The sequence below is a fragment of the Tupaia chinensis genome, unplaced genomic scaffold, assembly GCF_000334495.1.
Source record: "Tupaia chinensis unplaced genomic scaffold, TupChi_1.0 Scaffold000175_1, whole genome shotgun sequence".
NCBI classification, from domain to species: Eukaryota; Metazoa; Chordata; class Mammalia; order Scandentia; family Tupaiidae; genus Tupaia; species Tupaia belangeri.
The window spans coordinates 176,099-190,401 of NW_006159650.1; the positions used below are offsets into that span (position 1 = coordinate 176,099).

Sequence of the window (14,303 nt, forward strand, 5' to 3'; positions counted from 1 at the left end):
ATCCCCCCTGGGGGGGGGGTGATTTCTCACTTTCTGTCTCTCTGTCTCTCTCTTGTGTGTCTGGCGAGCACACACGCCCTATTGCAAAAACCTCTCCAAAGAAAGAAAAAAAAAACATATTGTACACTGTTAAGATATACAATGATTAGATAGAAAAAAATAAAATAAATAGCAAGAACACAGTCATTGCATGAAAGCTTACTCAGGTTTTTAAGGAGAATATTTGCAGGCTTTTTAAGGACTTGTGTTGAAAGGCTGATTTTGTTAAACGCACAGCCCCACTCTTGACAGGACTTGACTAACTGTGGAGATAGGCCATGCTCTCACTCGAGGACACTCTTCCTGCCCTGAGGCCCTTATAGACTTACTTGTAGCTCAGCATGGGGGTATGTAAAAGAGTCTTCAAAAAGTTCTGGAAACATGAACTTTTAAAGAAATATTATAAAGAAACTATACATGAGTTTCAGTGTCTCCTTTGCGCACCGAAATAAACTCGTACTTTAATTCCATTTTTCCGTGAACTTTTGTAGTCCCCTCACATGGGGACTACCTTGATCTTACATAGTGCTGGGCAAATAAGCAATTTTTTTAAAGAATTATTTTTATTTTAACTTTATTTGTAATTATTATTTTCCAGTTTGTTCAGGGCGGGGGTGGGGAGAGTGAGAAAGCAAGCTACCAGGTCCAGGACTTGAACAGTGGTTAGTGCCCCTAACCACCATGTCACCTGCTGGCCCCAACAATTGTTTTTTTAAAAGTGATCCTTAGGGGCTAGCAGGTGACATAGAGGTTAAGCCACTGGATCCCACATGGCCTAATGTACAATTCAACTCCCAGACCTGGCAACTCTGTTTCTGTGTATGTGTGTGAGTGCACGTGTGTGCATGCAGTCTCTGAACTCATTCGGGAGGAGCCTGAAAATCATGCCAGGCACATGTGCATGCATGCCAAAAATCCCAAGAGGATAATGGAAAAGAAGGGACTGTGGCATGGCCATTCCCTCTGAAGGGTAATTTCTCACTTTCCCTCTCTCTGTCTCTCTTTTCTCTGGTGACCAAACACACTCTTTGGCAAAAATCTTGAGGGGAAAAAAAAAAAAGATCGCTGGACTAGCTGTGGCCTAGTAGTAAGGGAGCCGGCTCCAACATGGCCAACTGCTATTCAAATCATGGCTTAAAAATCCTGTCGGGCAAGTATATGTGTGCCCCAAATCCCAACAGGATAGAGAAGTGAAAAAGGGATTGCAGCATGACCACACCCCACAGGGGGATGCTTTCTCCTCCTTCCTCTCTGTTTCTCATCTCTCACCCTGGCAAGCATATGTGTCATCTGGCAAAAAGGAAAAGAAGAAAATGGCCCTCATTCCATTATATACTTGTAATCGCACTTGTGAAAGAGAGTCAGGGTGAATTCTTGGGACAAACTATTGAATAATTGGATTCCCGCTGAGATGGAGTTCTGCATGTCTGATCCTTAGACACCACTGTCAGAAGAAAATGTGACTGGCTTTTTCTGGATCTGACTTTGGATTTCTGTTGGAGGAGTTATATTTTAAACATTTCAGAGTATGAGACCTTTGCATATATGATATCCTTTAAAAGCACAGAGCTCTTTGTTCTTGTTCTTTTATAGGCTCAGACATTAAAGGAAATACCGTCGTTCCAGAATCCGAAATCTCAAATTCTTATGAAGATCAATCCTCTTATTTTTTTGAAAAATACTCCAAGGATCTTTTAGTCGAGGTAAAGAAGTGTTTCTGGAAAGTTGACCTCATTCAGGGTGCTCCTGATCACAATTCTTCAGTGAACTTCTTTGTGAGACTTCAAAGTAGACCTTGGTGTGTCCCTTGGTATATGGTTGAGAGCTGGCTAGGTGCTTGGCAATTGGTTTTCTTTCTATCCCAGTGTATTTACCAGTTAGAACAACCAATAATGTCACACTTCCCTGTGTACAGTATCCTAATGTATGGCTTCTTAAAAACTAGGGTCTGGCTGAGATACTCCATCAGAAGTTCTCAGACGCTGACGTCGAGGAACGTCACCACACGTACCTGAAGCCCTTCCGCATCCTCGTCAGTCTACTTGACAAGCCAGAAATAGGTAAAGTTAGAAAACTGCTACCATCATATGCCAAACACAGATTACCTGCTTTGGGGAATTGAAACAGGGTAAGGTGCACAATCAGCACATTATTTTGACTATAATTTACTCTTAAGATTTCAGAATCTTTTCTTTTTAAGGTTATTTATTTCTTCCATGAGTGAGAGAGAGACAAAGACAGCGTCTGCAACAGAGCCCTGATGCTGCAGTCTGCTTCCAGCCTCAGCCACCCCAGCTCACAGCACGCATGCCCAGCACACTCACGGAGGTCTCTGGATGCAAACACGGAACCTTCCCACGTGGATCAGCCATTGCATTTTACCTCCATACCACCATCTGGTTCCTGAATTTCAGTATCCTGGAGTCATGTTATATGATTCAGTTACCATATCTGGGACCATTGAAAAGTTTTGCATGGGGATCAGCAGTTAGCGTAATGGCTATGTTGCTGGACTCCCATGTAGTCAACCGCGGTTCGCATCCCGGACCCGGTGGCAAACTCATGCCAGGCACGTGTGTGTGCGTGCCCAAGATCCCTAGAGGAGTATGGAGGAGAAGGGATTGCAGCGTGGCCATCCTCCCTGGGGGGTGATTTCTCGCTTTCTGTCTCTCTGTCTCTCTCTCTCTGGCGAGCGCATGCACCCTATAGCAAACCCCCTCCCCTCCCAAAGAAAGAAAAGTTTTGCATGTTCACTTGAGTGTTTTTGCTAGGAAGATACTGTTGACAACAGTCATGCACACCCATGGGGTGCCTCTGGAGCACCCACAGTGTTTGTTTTTTAGGGACACTTCCTCTAATCTAGGGTTGAACTTCAGTGTATCACAGGCTGAGGGTGTCATGTGGGTGCTCAGGCATGCTCCCTCCTGCTTGCTGTTTGTAGAGAACAAGAGAGCTTGGGACCTTGGTGACATCCCTGTCTCCCCACACCCCCTTGCCCCCTGTTTATTCATTCAGAAGTGAGTGTGGAGCATCTGCCCTGTGGCAGGGAATGTACAAGGCTCTAAGGGTACAAGAGGGGAAAAGGTTCCCAGTGAAGTTAGATGGAAGGGAAACTGAGGTCCTACATTGTTCTCACTGGTTTTCAATAATAATTGCTGACATTTGTTTGAGCAGTTATTCGGTACCAGGTGATTTGCATACATCATGTGGTGTATGTCTCTACACATACCTCTAACAGCTGTGACTTGGCTCTCTTAGTATACTCATTTTACAGATAGGGAGCTAGGGTTTAGCAAGAGCAGATCATTTGCCCAAGGCCACTGGGGCCGAAGGTTTTTTTTTTTTTTTTTTTTTTGGTGAGGACACAAGTGCTTGCCTGGTTGCACTTGCAGCCTCCCGAGAGCCTTCCCACAGCATAAGATGAGCTGCAGTCCAAGAGGCATGTGGCTCTAGCTGTACCTGACCAAAGCCAGGGTCTGAAGCGTTTGTTCTTCCACGCTCTGCCCTTACAGTGCTGCCTTGAGGTATCTACACTTTGTTCAGACTCTCTAGCCAGTATTCTCCTCCTGCTCTAATCCACTCACAGTGACACAAATGGAGTTTTCTGTTAGCATGGGTAACTGCAGCTCTGAAGTCAGGGTTTCGGGGGCAGATGGCGGTGCAGCAGTTCAACGTGATGCTCTGTGAAGCTGGCCCACACGGGAAGGTTCTGAGTTCACATCTGAAGACTCCCCCAACATGCTGAGCATATGTGTGCCCATGATCTGCAGCTAGCTGAGGCTGGGGGGATGGATCGTGGCATCAAATCTCTGCTGGGGGTGCTATCGCTCTGTCTTTCTCACATATGGAAGAAATAAGTGGATAATTTTTTAAAGAGAGATTTTTGCTCTAGGGTGCGTGCGTCCCCTGGAGAGACCGAGAAAGAGTCAGAAAGGGAAAAATCACCCCCTGTGGGGGAGGTGGCCACACTGCAGTCACTTCCCATTCTCCTTTCAGGATTTTAGACACACATGCCCAGCATGAGTTTTAAGCCATGAGGCCGGGATTTGAACCATGATCAACTACGTGGGAGTCCAGCAACATAACCATTCCTCTATCTGCTGGTCCCAAGTGGATAAATTTAAAAATATATGTATTTTAAACTGTAGTTTAGTCTAAAGAGTAGAGCTAGTTATATAAATGGATTGGGAGCCTGCTGTGTAACTCAGGAAAGTATTTGAAGAAGAAAATATAACTCAGACTTGAAAATGTGCACAAGTTGTGTCGAAGCTGCGCCCCTTGGTGAGCCAAGTAAACGACGTTACCAGCTTGGTCTCCAGGTCGTATTTTCTGAAAAGGAATAAATACCAGGCTCTGCCCAATTATGACAGTCATTTAATGTGTTCTAATAATTTAGTTGTCTGAAGAAAGACGTATTTCAGAGGCAAGAGAGTTTATACAAGGGATCTTCAGAAAGTTCATGAGAAATGTGTATTATGAAAAAACCGAGCATGGATTTTAGAATTTTTTTTTTTCATTGAAATAGCTTATACTGGGGCCAGCAGGTGGCTTGGTGGCTAAGGCACTGGATTCCCACATGGCCAGCTTCATAGATTGAGTCCTGGACCCAGCGGCTTGAAAATCACAAGAAACAAACAAATAAATAAATGATGTTTTTTACTTTAAATCCATTTTACCATGACCTTTTTGAATTTCCCTGTATACCACTTAAAGACACAGAATAGTCGTCAGTAGGTCCTGTCCATTCTTTTACTGCTAAGCTTGAGCCACACCTCGCTTCTTCCTCCATGGATGGGCAACAATATTGCCTTCATTTTGTAAAACTCAATGGGCAACAATATTGCCTTCATTTTGTAAAAATTCCTTGTTTTTTTGTTTGTTTGTTTTTGTTTTTTAAGGTTTTTGCCATAGGGTGTGTGTGCTCACAGAGAACAAATGTGAGAAATCACCCACCGGGGGGTGGTGGTGGTGGTGGCCATACCACAATCCTGTCTCCTCTGTGCTCTCAGAATACAGGGCACGCATGTACATTTGCCCAGCACCATTTTCAAGCCACCTGTGACCTGAATTGGCTCTGTGAGAGTCCAGCACCTTAACCACCACACCAGCTGTTGGCCTCCCCTTTTTCTTCCCCTTATGCTCTGGATAAAATACACACCAGGCCTGTCATGAAAACAGTTTTCTCAGAGGCACATCTAATGCTTTTGTGAAAAAAGTGTGAAAGACTAGGCCCACCTGCTGATTATTTTTACACAGACACAGTGGGACTAGGCCCACCTGCTGATTATTTTTACACACAGTGCTTCCTCCCTTATCCACAGGTGAGGTTTCCATCCTTTCAGTTACTCACAGTCAACCACGACTCAGAAATATCAAATGGGGGACCAGCAGTTAGCGTAATGACTATGTCGCTAGACTCCTATGTAGTCGACCACGGTTTGCGTCCCAGACCCAGTGGCTTAAAACTCACGCCGGGCGCGTGTGCTTACGTGCCCAAGATCCCGAGAGGAGAATGGAGGAGAAGGGATTGTGGCGTGGCCATCCCCCCTGGGGGGTAATTTCTCGCTTTCTGTCTCTCTGTCTCTCTCTGTCTGGCGAGTGCACGCGCCCTATAGCAAAAACCTCTTCAAAAAAGAGAAATATCAAATGGAAAATTCCAAAAGTAAACATGATTTTAAAATTTCATGCCATTCTGAGTAGTGTGATAAACTCCCAAGCAATCCTGCTCTGTTCCACCTGGGACATGAATCATCCCATGGTCCAGTGGATCCCTGCTGTGTACGCAACCTGCCCACCAGTCACTCGGTAGCCATCTTGGATATGTGATTGAGAAACCATGGTGTATGTAGGATTGGGTATTCTCTGCACGTTCAGGCATCTACCTGGAGGTCTCGGAAGAAACATATCCCCTGCAGATAAGGGGATCCATTGTATGTTGACAGAGCTTTCCATTTCTTTGAATCAGTTGTGTTTTCATCCCTCCGGATGCATGAGTGTGAAGTCGTCTCCCACCTGCCTGATAACTGCTGTTTGTGGAGTAGAAATGCTCTGCCCTGTCCCTGCCTGACTGGCAGTGACGTTTCTCTGACTCACGGCTGGTCCAGTTCTTGTGCCATCCTCATGAGCTTTTCAGGATTGGTGTTACTTCTTTTTTGTTTTTTGGCTCATAATTAATAGAATTCAGAAAAGGGGACCTGCCCTGCTCTGGATATTGGTGTTGAGTAGCCTTTCTTCTAAACGGTGAGTGCACACTTAACTCACACAGCCTACCACCTGCCTCCGTCTAGCAGGATCTGGCCAGGGCGAATTCCACAGCCCCTTGGTGCCTCAGTCACCTGGGTGGAACCAGGGACAGCGACACAACACCTGTTCATACGGCTGCTGGCTGCTGGGAGGGTTTAGTACGATGATAGGCGCTGATGCTCAGAATGGTGTCCAGCAAATAGTAAGCTCTTGTTGAAATGTTGGCTATTTTGGGACCAGCAGTTAGCGTAATGGCTATGTCACTGGACTCCCATGTAGCTGACCGCAGTTTGAGTCCTGGACTCAGTGGCTTAAACTCACGCCGGGCGCATGTGCGTGCGTACCCAATATCCCAAGAGAAGAATGGAGCAGAAGGGATTGTGGTGTTGCCATCACCCCGGGGGGTGATTTCTCACTTTCTGTCTCTCCGTCTCTCTCTGTCTGTCTGGCAAGCACACGTGCCCTATAGCAAAAAAACAAAACAAAACAAAACAAAAACTCCCCCCAAAAAAATTTTGGCTATTTTCATGAATGTTATTCCCCCAGGTAACATTGTCATTGTCACTACTAAAGTTAAGTTTTCATACTTTTTTCTTTTCCTTTTTTTTTTTTTTTTTTTTTTTTTTTTTTTTTTTAGGTTTTTACCATAGGGTGCATGTGCTTGCCAGGAGACAGAGAGAAAAAAAGTAAGAAATCACCCCCCCAGGGAGGATGGTCATACCGCAGTCCCTTCTCCTCCATCTTCCTCTTCTGATTTTGGGCACACACACACACACACACACACACACACTCTCTCTCTCTCTCTCTCTCTCTCTCACGGGTCTAGCAGGATTTTTGAGCTGCCACGTCTGGGACTCATGTGGAAACCCAGTACCTTAACCACCTTGACCACATTTCCATACATTTTAAACTATGTGAATCATGTATAGATACAGAGTTATTCTGTGTATGCTTTATGTCTATCATTTATTGATTTAAAAATGGATTGTCAATCTTTCTCTACCCGTTTTCTCTTTACTTGCAGGGCCTCAAGTGGTTGAGAATTTGTTTCTTGAAGTCATCAGGGCCTTTTACTCTTACTGTAGAGATGCCCTTGGCTCTGACCTTAAACTTAGCTACACTCAGAGTGGAAATTCGCTGATAAGGTATGGGTTTTGCCTCTTTACTTCACACATTTTCCTCCCAGGTGGCACTGTGATTTTTTCCTTCTGTTGTTTACTGTCATTTATGAAGTCCATTATGAAGTCCATTTATGAAGGTAGCAATATAGTAGATAAGACCACTCATTGAAATAACCTATGCTCTTGGGACCAAGCAGTGGTGGGGTGGTTACAGAACTGGACCCACATAGGGAAGGTCCTGAGTGTGTCCTGGAGCTTGCCTGGGACTCTCAGTAGCTTAGATTAGGGGCAGGTTATGGCATGAGGACCCTATTGGGGTGGCCCCCTCTCTCTCACTTTCTCTGAAAATAAATGAATAACTTTAAAAAAAAAAAAAAACCCTGTATCTTTAAGTCCATCAGTGCGGGTTGACTGTTCCATACTGAATGCTGGAGAGTTTAGAAGGAGTTGGTCTAGACTGTTTTTCCCAGCCACCATGTTGTCAGCATTCACTGACCAAGTGTGGACACCCTTCAGCAAAGGCAGCTTGATCTGTGTGCTAGGTTCTAAAGAGACGAACAGAGAGCAGCTGGCAGGGGAGCGGGTTCCGGTAGTGGAGCCAGGGATGTGCATGGTCAGGGAGCAGCTGGGGCAGGAAGAGACCAAGGCAAGGACACTCCAGGGCACAGGCTCCAGTGCCCTGGACAGGGGCAGGTTGTGTGGGAGATGGCAGGCACTGAGCCTCGAAGGTGGAGCTATCTATAAATCTCTGTCTCATTTATTCTTTTTTTTTTTTAATGAGAGGTTTTTGCTATAGGGCACGTGCGCTCGCCAGACAGAGAGAGACATAGAGACAGAAAGTGAGAAATCACCCCCCCAGGGGGGATGGTCATGCCGCAATCCCTTCTTCTCCATTATCCTCTTGGGATCTTGGGCATGCATGCACACGCACCTGGCGTGAGTTTTAAGCCACTGGGTCCAGGACGCGAACCGTGGTCGACTACGTGGGAATCCAGCGACATAGCCATTACGCTAACTGCTGGTTCCCTGTCTCATTTATTCTTTGTAAGGTACTAAACCTTTCCCCTTTTGCTCTACTGTTAATATAATTTCCCACTGCCTGAGTTGGCATTGGGCATATTGAAACTTTAAATTGATTCTAAGATTTTCCTGGTTCATTAATTGTAAATGTACCACGGAGAGTTCTTAGTGTTTGCGTTTTTCTCCCAGGTGACAGTAGTTTCTTGTTCTTTTCTTTTTAGGATTTTGCATAAGGCACATGTGCTCACTAGAAAGAAACAGAGACAGAAAGTGAGAAATCACTCCCTAGGAAAGATGGCCATTCCACAATCCCTTCTCTGACATTCTCTTCTCAGGATTTTGGGCACACATACACATATGGCCAGCACGATTTCAAACTGCCAGTTCTGGGACTCAAACCACAGAGACCGCCATGTGGGATCTAGCTGCCTTAACCACCATGCGATTGGGTTTGCCCACCTATCTTTCATTTTTATTTTGGAGAGGTTTTTGCTATAGGGTGTATGCGCTCTCAGAGAGAGACATAGAGACAGAAAGTGAGAAATCACCTCCAGGGGAGATGGCCACGCCACAATCCCTTCTCCTCCATTCTCCTCTTGGGATCTTGGGCACGCACGCACACACACCCCCGGCATGAGTTTTAAGCCACCGGGTCCAGGACGCGAACCATGGTCGACTACAGGGGAGTCCAGTGTCATAGTCATTATGCTAACTGCTGGTCCCCCTATCTTTCATTTTAAAGATGGAATTACATTAACCGTTTATTTATTTATTTAATGGAAATGTGAGTACCTCTACACTGTTCTGTTTATTTGTTTATTTAGAATCAGGGGAGCATGTGTGCTCATCAGAGAGAGACAGAAAGAGAGAAAGAAGAAAGAAAGCACCTCCCATGGGATGAGGTCATGCCCCAGTCCTTTCTTGTCTCTTTATCCTGTTGGAATTCTGGGTGTACATGCACACATGTGTTTTTAAGCCACTGGAGCTGGGACTGCAACCATGTAGTCGGCCATCTGGGATCCAGCTCCCTTGACTGCTAGGCCACAATTAAATTCCTTTTCTATGAGGAATTTAATAATCGTCTTAGATTTCTCATTAAGGATTTATCATTTATTTAATAAATCATGCCTGAATAGACAATCTCTTATGAACTTTTTTGTGGTTTCCACTTTTCCAGTATTTTAAAATGGCCTTACAGTATGTTCTGCACATACCTTGTATACTTGTACAAGGATTTCTGTTTGGTAAACTCCTAGAGTAAATTTCCTGAGCCACAGAAGACAAAATTTTAGCCAACTTACTTGCCAATTGGTTGTACTATGTTATTCTACCAGTCAAGTATCTAATTATCTACAGTTGGACTAAAACTGATTTTCTATAGAAACTTCTATCTGTTAGGTTGTCAAGAAAGTCATGATGCATTTTTCTATGTGTTTTTTTTTTTCCCTAGAGATTTTTGTTATAAGGCGCATATACTCATCAGAGAGACAGAAGGTGAGAAATCATCCCCCAACAGGGATGGCCACCCACAGTCCCTTCTGCTCCATTCTCTTGGGATTTTAGACACACAGCATACACACACGTGCCTGGTATGAGTTTCAAGTTGCTAGGTCCAGGATTCGAACCGTGATCCATGCATGAGTCCAGCTCCCTAACCACTATACCACCTGCCAGCCACTCTGTTTTTCCATGCAAAAAATTATTTCTTTTTTTTTTTTTTGAAAGGTTTTTGCTATAGGGCGCGTGTGTTCCCCAGCCAGACAGAAAGAGACAGACAGAAAGCGAGAAATCACCCCCCAGGGGGGGTGGTCACGCTGCAATCCCTTCTCCTCCATTCTCCTCTCGGGATCTTGGACACACACGCAGACGCGCCCGGTGTGAGTTTTAAGCCACCGGGTCCAGGACGCGAACCACAGTCGACTACGTGGGAGTCCAGCGCCATAGCTATTACGCTAACTGCTGGTTCCCTTAAACTTATTTCTAAGAGAATGTGTCAGAATAAATATTGTTTTGGGGCCAGCAGGTAGCATAGTGGTTAAGACACTGGACTGCCTCTTATTGACCACGGTTTGAGTCCTGGACCTGGCAGCTTAAAAATCACACTGGGCACATGTGCGTGCATGCCCAAAATCCCAGGAGAAGAGTGCAGGAAAGGGAATTGCAGTATGACCATACCTCCTAGGAGGTGATTTCTCCCTCTGTCCCTCACTGTCTCTGTCTGTCTTCAGTAGGCACACTTGCCTTATGGCAAAAATCTTTTTTAAAAAAATTTTTAAATGAATATTCTTTGGGATGATGTTATGCAAACACTTTCCTGTAGATGACAGTAATGTTTGTATCTTTATCAGGATTTTTCAGCCTCTCTTGAAATGAATTGTACATGGTAAAACAAACCACAGTTGTTCAGAGAAAGTGTTCCTGTAATTCAGGATTTTCCAGAGACATGTGTTCTCCCCTTCTTTTACAGTACAATCAAAGAAAACAGAAATGCCTCTGAGATTGTTAAGACGGTGAATTTGCTCATCACTTCTCTAAGCACAGACTTTCTCTGGGATTACATGACAAGGTGTTTCGAGGAGTGCTTCAGGTATGTGTGCAGTTGCAGGGTTACGAAACCTCTAGGAAGGAGTGAGTTCAATGGTCTCACGGTTGCTTTGCGTGGAGATATAAAGTAGCTGAAGTTGGGTGGGCTCTGCGAATTTCAAAGTTCAGCTAAAACAGGATTGGGTAGAATTCGCTTAAGATTCTAATATAATAAAACCCATCTTCAGTAAGAAGGTTCCCGTAATCTTTGCCAAATAATTCTGAAGCTGCCTTATTTATTCAAATCCAACCTTAGAAACCCTGGGCACCTTCTAGTTACCCCCATCACCGCGGCTCTCCTCGCCGGTTCTCTGGAGGCCTAGACTGTTAAAGAAGCTTAGAGTGTTTTTGAAATCTTCAGTCTTCTTCAATTCTTATTGAAATTGACACATAACTTGTCAGATAAGAGCATTACTGTCCTAAGCTGTGTAATCAGCTTTACCGTCATTTTTAAGCTGGCCGTGCGTGGTGGCTTCCACTGGAGGCAGCGTGCTTTCCTGCCGAGCCTTGTTCCGTGTCTTTCTTTACAGGAGGAATAATGTCATCTCCCAAGCTCCATTCTGTCCTGTGAAGCACATAAAACTTCTTCCTTGTTAAACTCCATTGTCACGCCCTGGACTGTGTTACTGTTCTTCATGTACCCAGCAGCTCTGATAGAAGCTTTTTATATTAATGTGTGTTGTGTGCCTCCTTTGGTCAGAGAGTCTTAAATTACGTCTGTGTAACCACCCTAAGAGAAGGAGACACTTCCGTTACCATGCTGTTCACATGTAAGGAAATCAGAGGCGGGCAAGCAGGTGGTGTGGTGGTTAAGGTACTGCACTTTCACATAGCTGAGCACAGTTTGAATCCTAGACCTGGTGACATGCTTTTCTCACTTTCCTTCTCGCTATCTCTCTCTGGTCAAATTAAAAAAGAAATAATAATAATAATTAATAAAATTAAATTAATTCTTAGAACAAAAAAGAAAGAAAGAAAAGAAAAGAAAAGAAAAGAAAAGAAAAGAAAAAAGAAAAGAAAAGAAAAGAAAGCAGCAAGAAACATGAAGGACCTTGTCTAGAATTGCACAAAAAATGCATGGCAGCTGAGATTTGGGCTCAGCGGCCCTGGCCTCAGAGTCAGATTCTCAACTGCTGCTCCTGAGCCCTCTGCCTCTGCTGGGGCCAGACCCAGATAGCTCACACCCTGTGATGAGTAAATGAATTGTAATTGGGTCTACCTGCTGCAGTAAGGCCCTGGGATACTGAGGTTAGAGGATGACCTGGTCAGCCTGGTTATTTTTCAGAAAGAGAAAATGGTGCCACCAGATGGCGCTAACTCCCCACTTTCCCAGCACCTTTTCCTCCTTCCCTTTTTTCCTCCTTTCTTCCCTGTCCTGACATTAATGCCTGTCCTTCCCAGGACAGTTATGTGCTTTATTACAACTGTGTATCCATAAGTGATATGGTCTGTTTTGTCTGTGAAATTTTTACCCAAATTATGTCAAGTTGTATGTAACTCTTTCCTCCGTGCTGTTTTAAGGGCTAACAGTCCTCTGGAGATGTGTCGTAACATATACAAGGGGACTTCGAAAAGTTTGTGGGAAAATGGAGTTAAAGTATGAGTTTATTAAATCCAAGCAGTTTTTTCCTAGTATGCATTTTTCATGAACTTTTGAAGATCCCTTGCACATCCAGTTTGTTCGTTTAAGGGTAATAGTCTGTTGTATGAATAAACCAGTTTCCGTTTTCCTGTTGTTATGAACGGTACTGGGATGAACATCTGTCCTATTGCCTTACCGTACATACACACACTTTCTTACAGTAGATTCATCAAAGTAGAATCACTAGGATATAATGAATGCATTTCTTCAAAGGCATTCTCTCTTTCTTTTCCATTTTAATTTTATTTTTTAAGTTTTGCTAAGGAGCACATGCATAGGCCAGAAAGAGACAGAGAAAGAGAAAGCTAGGGAGAGGGAGAAAGCACTCCCCAATGGGACGTGGACACACCACAGCCCCTCATGGCCAGTCGGTGTCATGTTCGTTAAGGTGCTGGATCCCACATGGTCAGCTGTGCAATTCAGGTCCTGGACCTGGTGGCTTGGAAAACACAACAGGCATGTGTGTATGCATGCCCAAAATCCCCAGAAGAGAATGGGGGAGGAGGATTGTAGCATGGCCATCCCCCCTGGGGGATGGTTTCTTTTTCCCCTCTCCCTCTGTCTCTTTCTCTGGTGAGCTCATGTACCATATATCAAAAAAACAAAACAAAACAAAAAAAACCATGTTTAGTAAAAAATAAACAGCTAACAATAGAGTTGATCAGTGGAGCTATTCTTTACAGACGCTGAAGAACACTAAGCAACTCAGGTGCAGGTGAGCTCCTGGGTGTCACGCTGGGAGGAGTTCTTGCAGGTTCTCCTACAGCAAGGTGAACAGCTGATGGCCCGTGTTGTTCCCTAGCCCAGGCTCATTCCCTGGAACATGCATTTGGTTTGGGGTTAGGGACCTGGGATTACACTACTGACAAAGCTCTAAGCCTGCTGGGTATGGAGTGCCTCATGCACATAGTACCACCCACGTGTGAACTGATGGTGTTAGAGTCAGAGTGGACCATTTGGAGAACACACAGATTCAAGACACTTACAGACACTTCTCTGCACTAAATAGTTTTAATCACCAAAGCTTAGTCACTAGACATATTAATATAAAAGCTTCTTTCCATTGAACTACAATAACTTTATTGGAAATCATCAGAAATGTTTGAAATATTGGGACCAGCAAGTGGCGTGGTGGTTAAGGCACTGGATTACCATATGGTCAACCACAGTTTGAGTCCCAGATCCAGTGGCTTAAAAATCACTCCAGGGGTGCGTGAGTGTATGCCCAAAATTCCAAGAGGAGGATTGAAGAGAAGGGATAATGATGTGACCATCCTCCTGAGGGGTGATTTCTCACTTTCCCTCTCTCTGTCTGCCTCTGGCAAGGGCATGCCCCCTATGGCAAAAACCTTAAAAAAAAAAAAAAGGGAAAAGAAATGTTTGAAATATCATAGAAGAAAGAATGCATTTGTTTTTTCCTGTGACTTTTACAGAGCAGGGAAGCAGAGTTCTGCTGCCGGGAGGAGCCTCAGCCCCCCTCCCACCATCTCGGAGCTCTGCACTCTCCTGGTGTTCCTCTTGGATGTCATTCCCTTGGTAAGTGCTGTGCTGTGAAGAGAAGGCTCAGTACCTGCTCTTATTTATGATCTTATTAATGCTGTTGGCCTGTTCTATGAACCTCAATTTACTGAAAAGCAGTCTTACAAAAATATGCA

At 44.5% G+C, this 14,303-nt stretch overlaps 1 protein-coding gene across 1 annotated transcript in view; it reads left to right on the plus strand.

Annotated features, from left to right (window-relative positions):
- DOP1B (DOP1 leucine zipper like protein B) overlaps positions 1–14,303 on the plus strand; it is a 156,093-nt gene that overhangs the window by 52,675 nt on the left and 89,115 nt on the right. Inside the window, 5 exon segments of the mRNA XM_027770948.1 lie at positions 1,633–1,742; positions 1,985–2,099; positions 7,307–7,427; positions 10,891–11,010; positions 14,082–14,184. Of these exon segments, the coding sequence (XP_027626749.1) occupies positions 1,633–1,742; positions 1,985–2,099; positions 7,307–7,427; positions 10,891–11,010; positions 14,082–14,184 (569 nt within the window).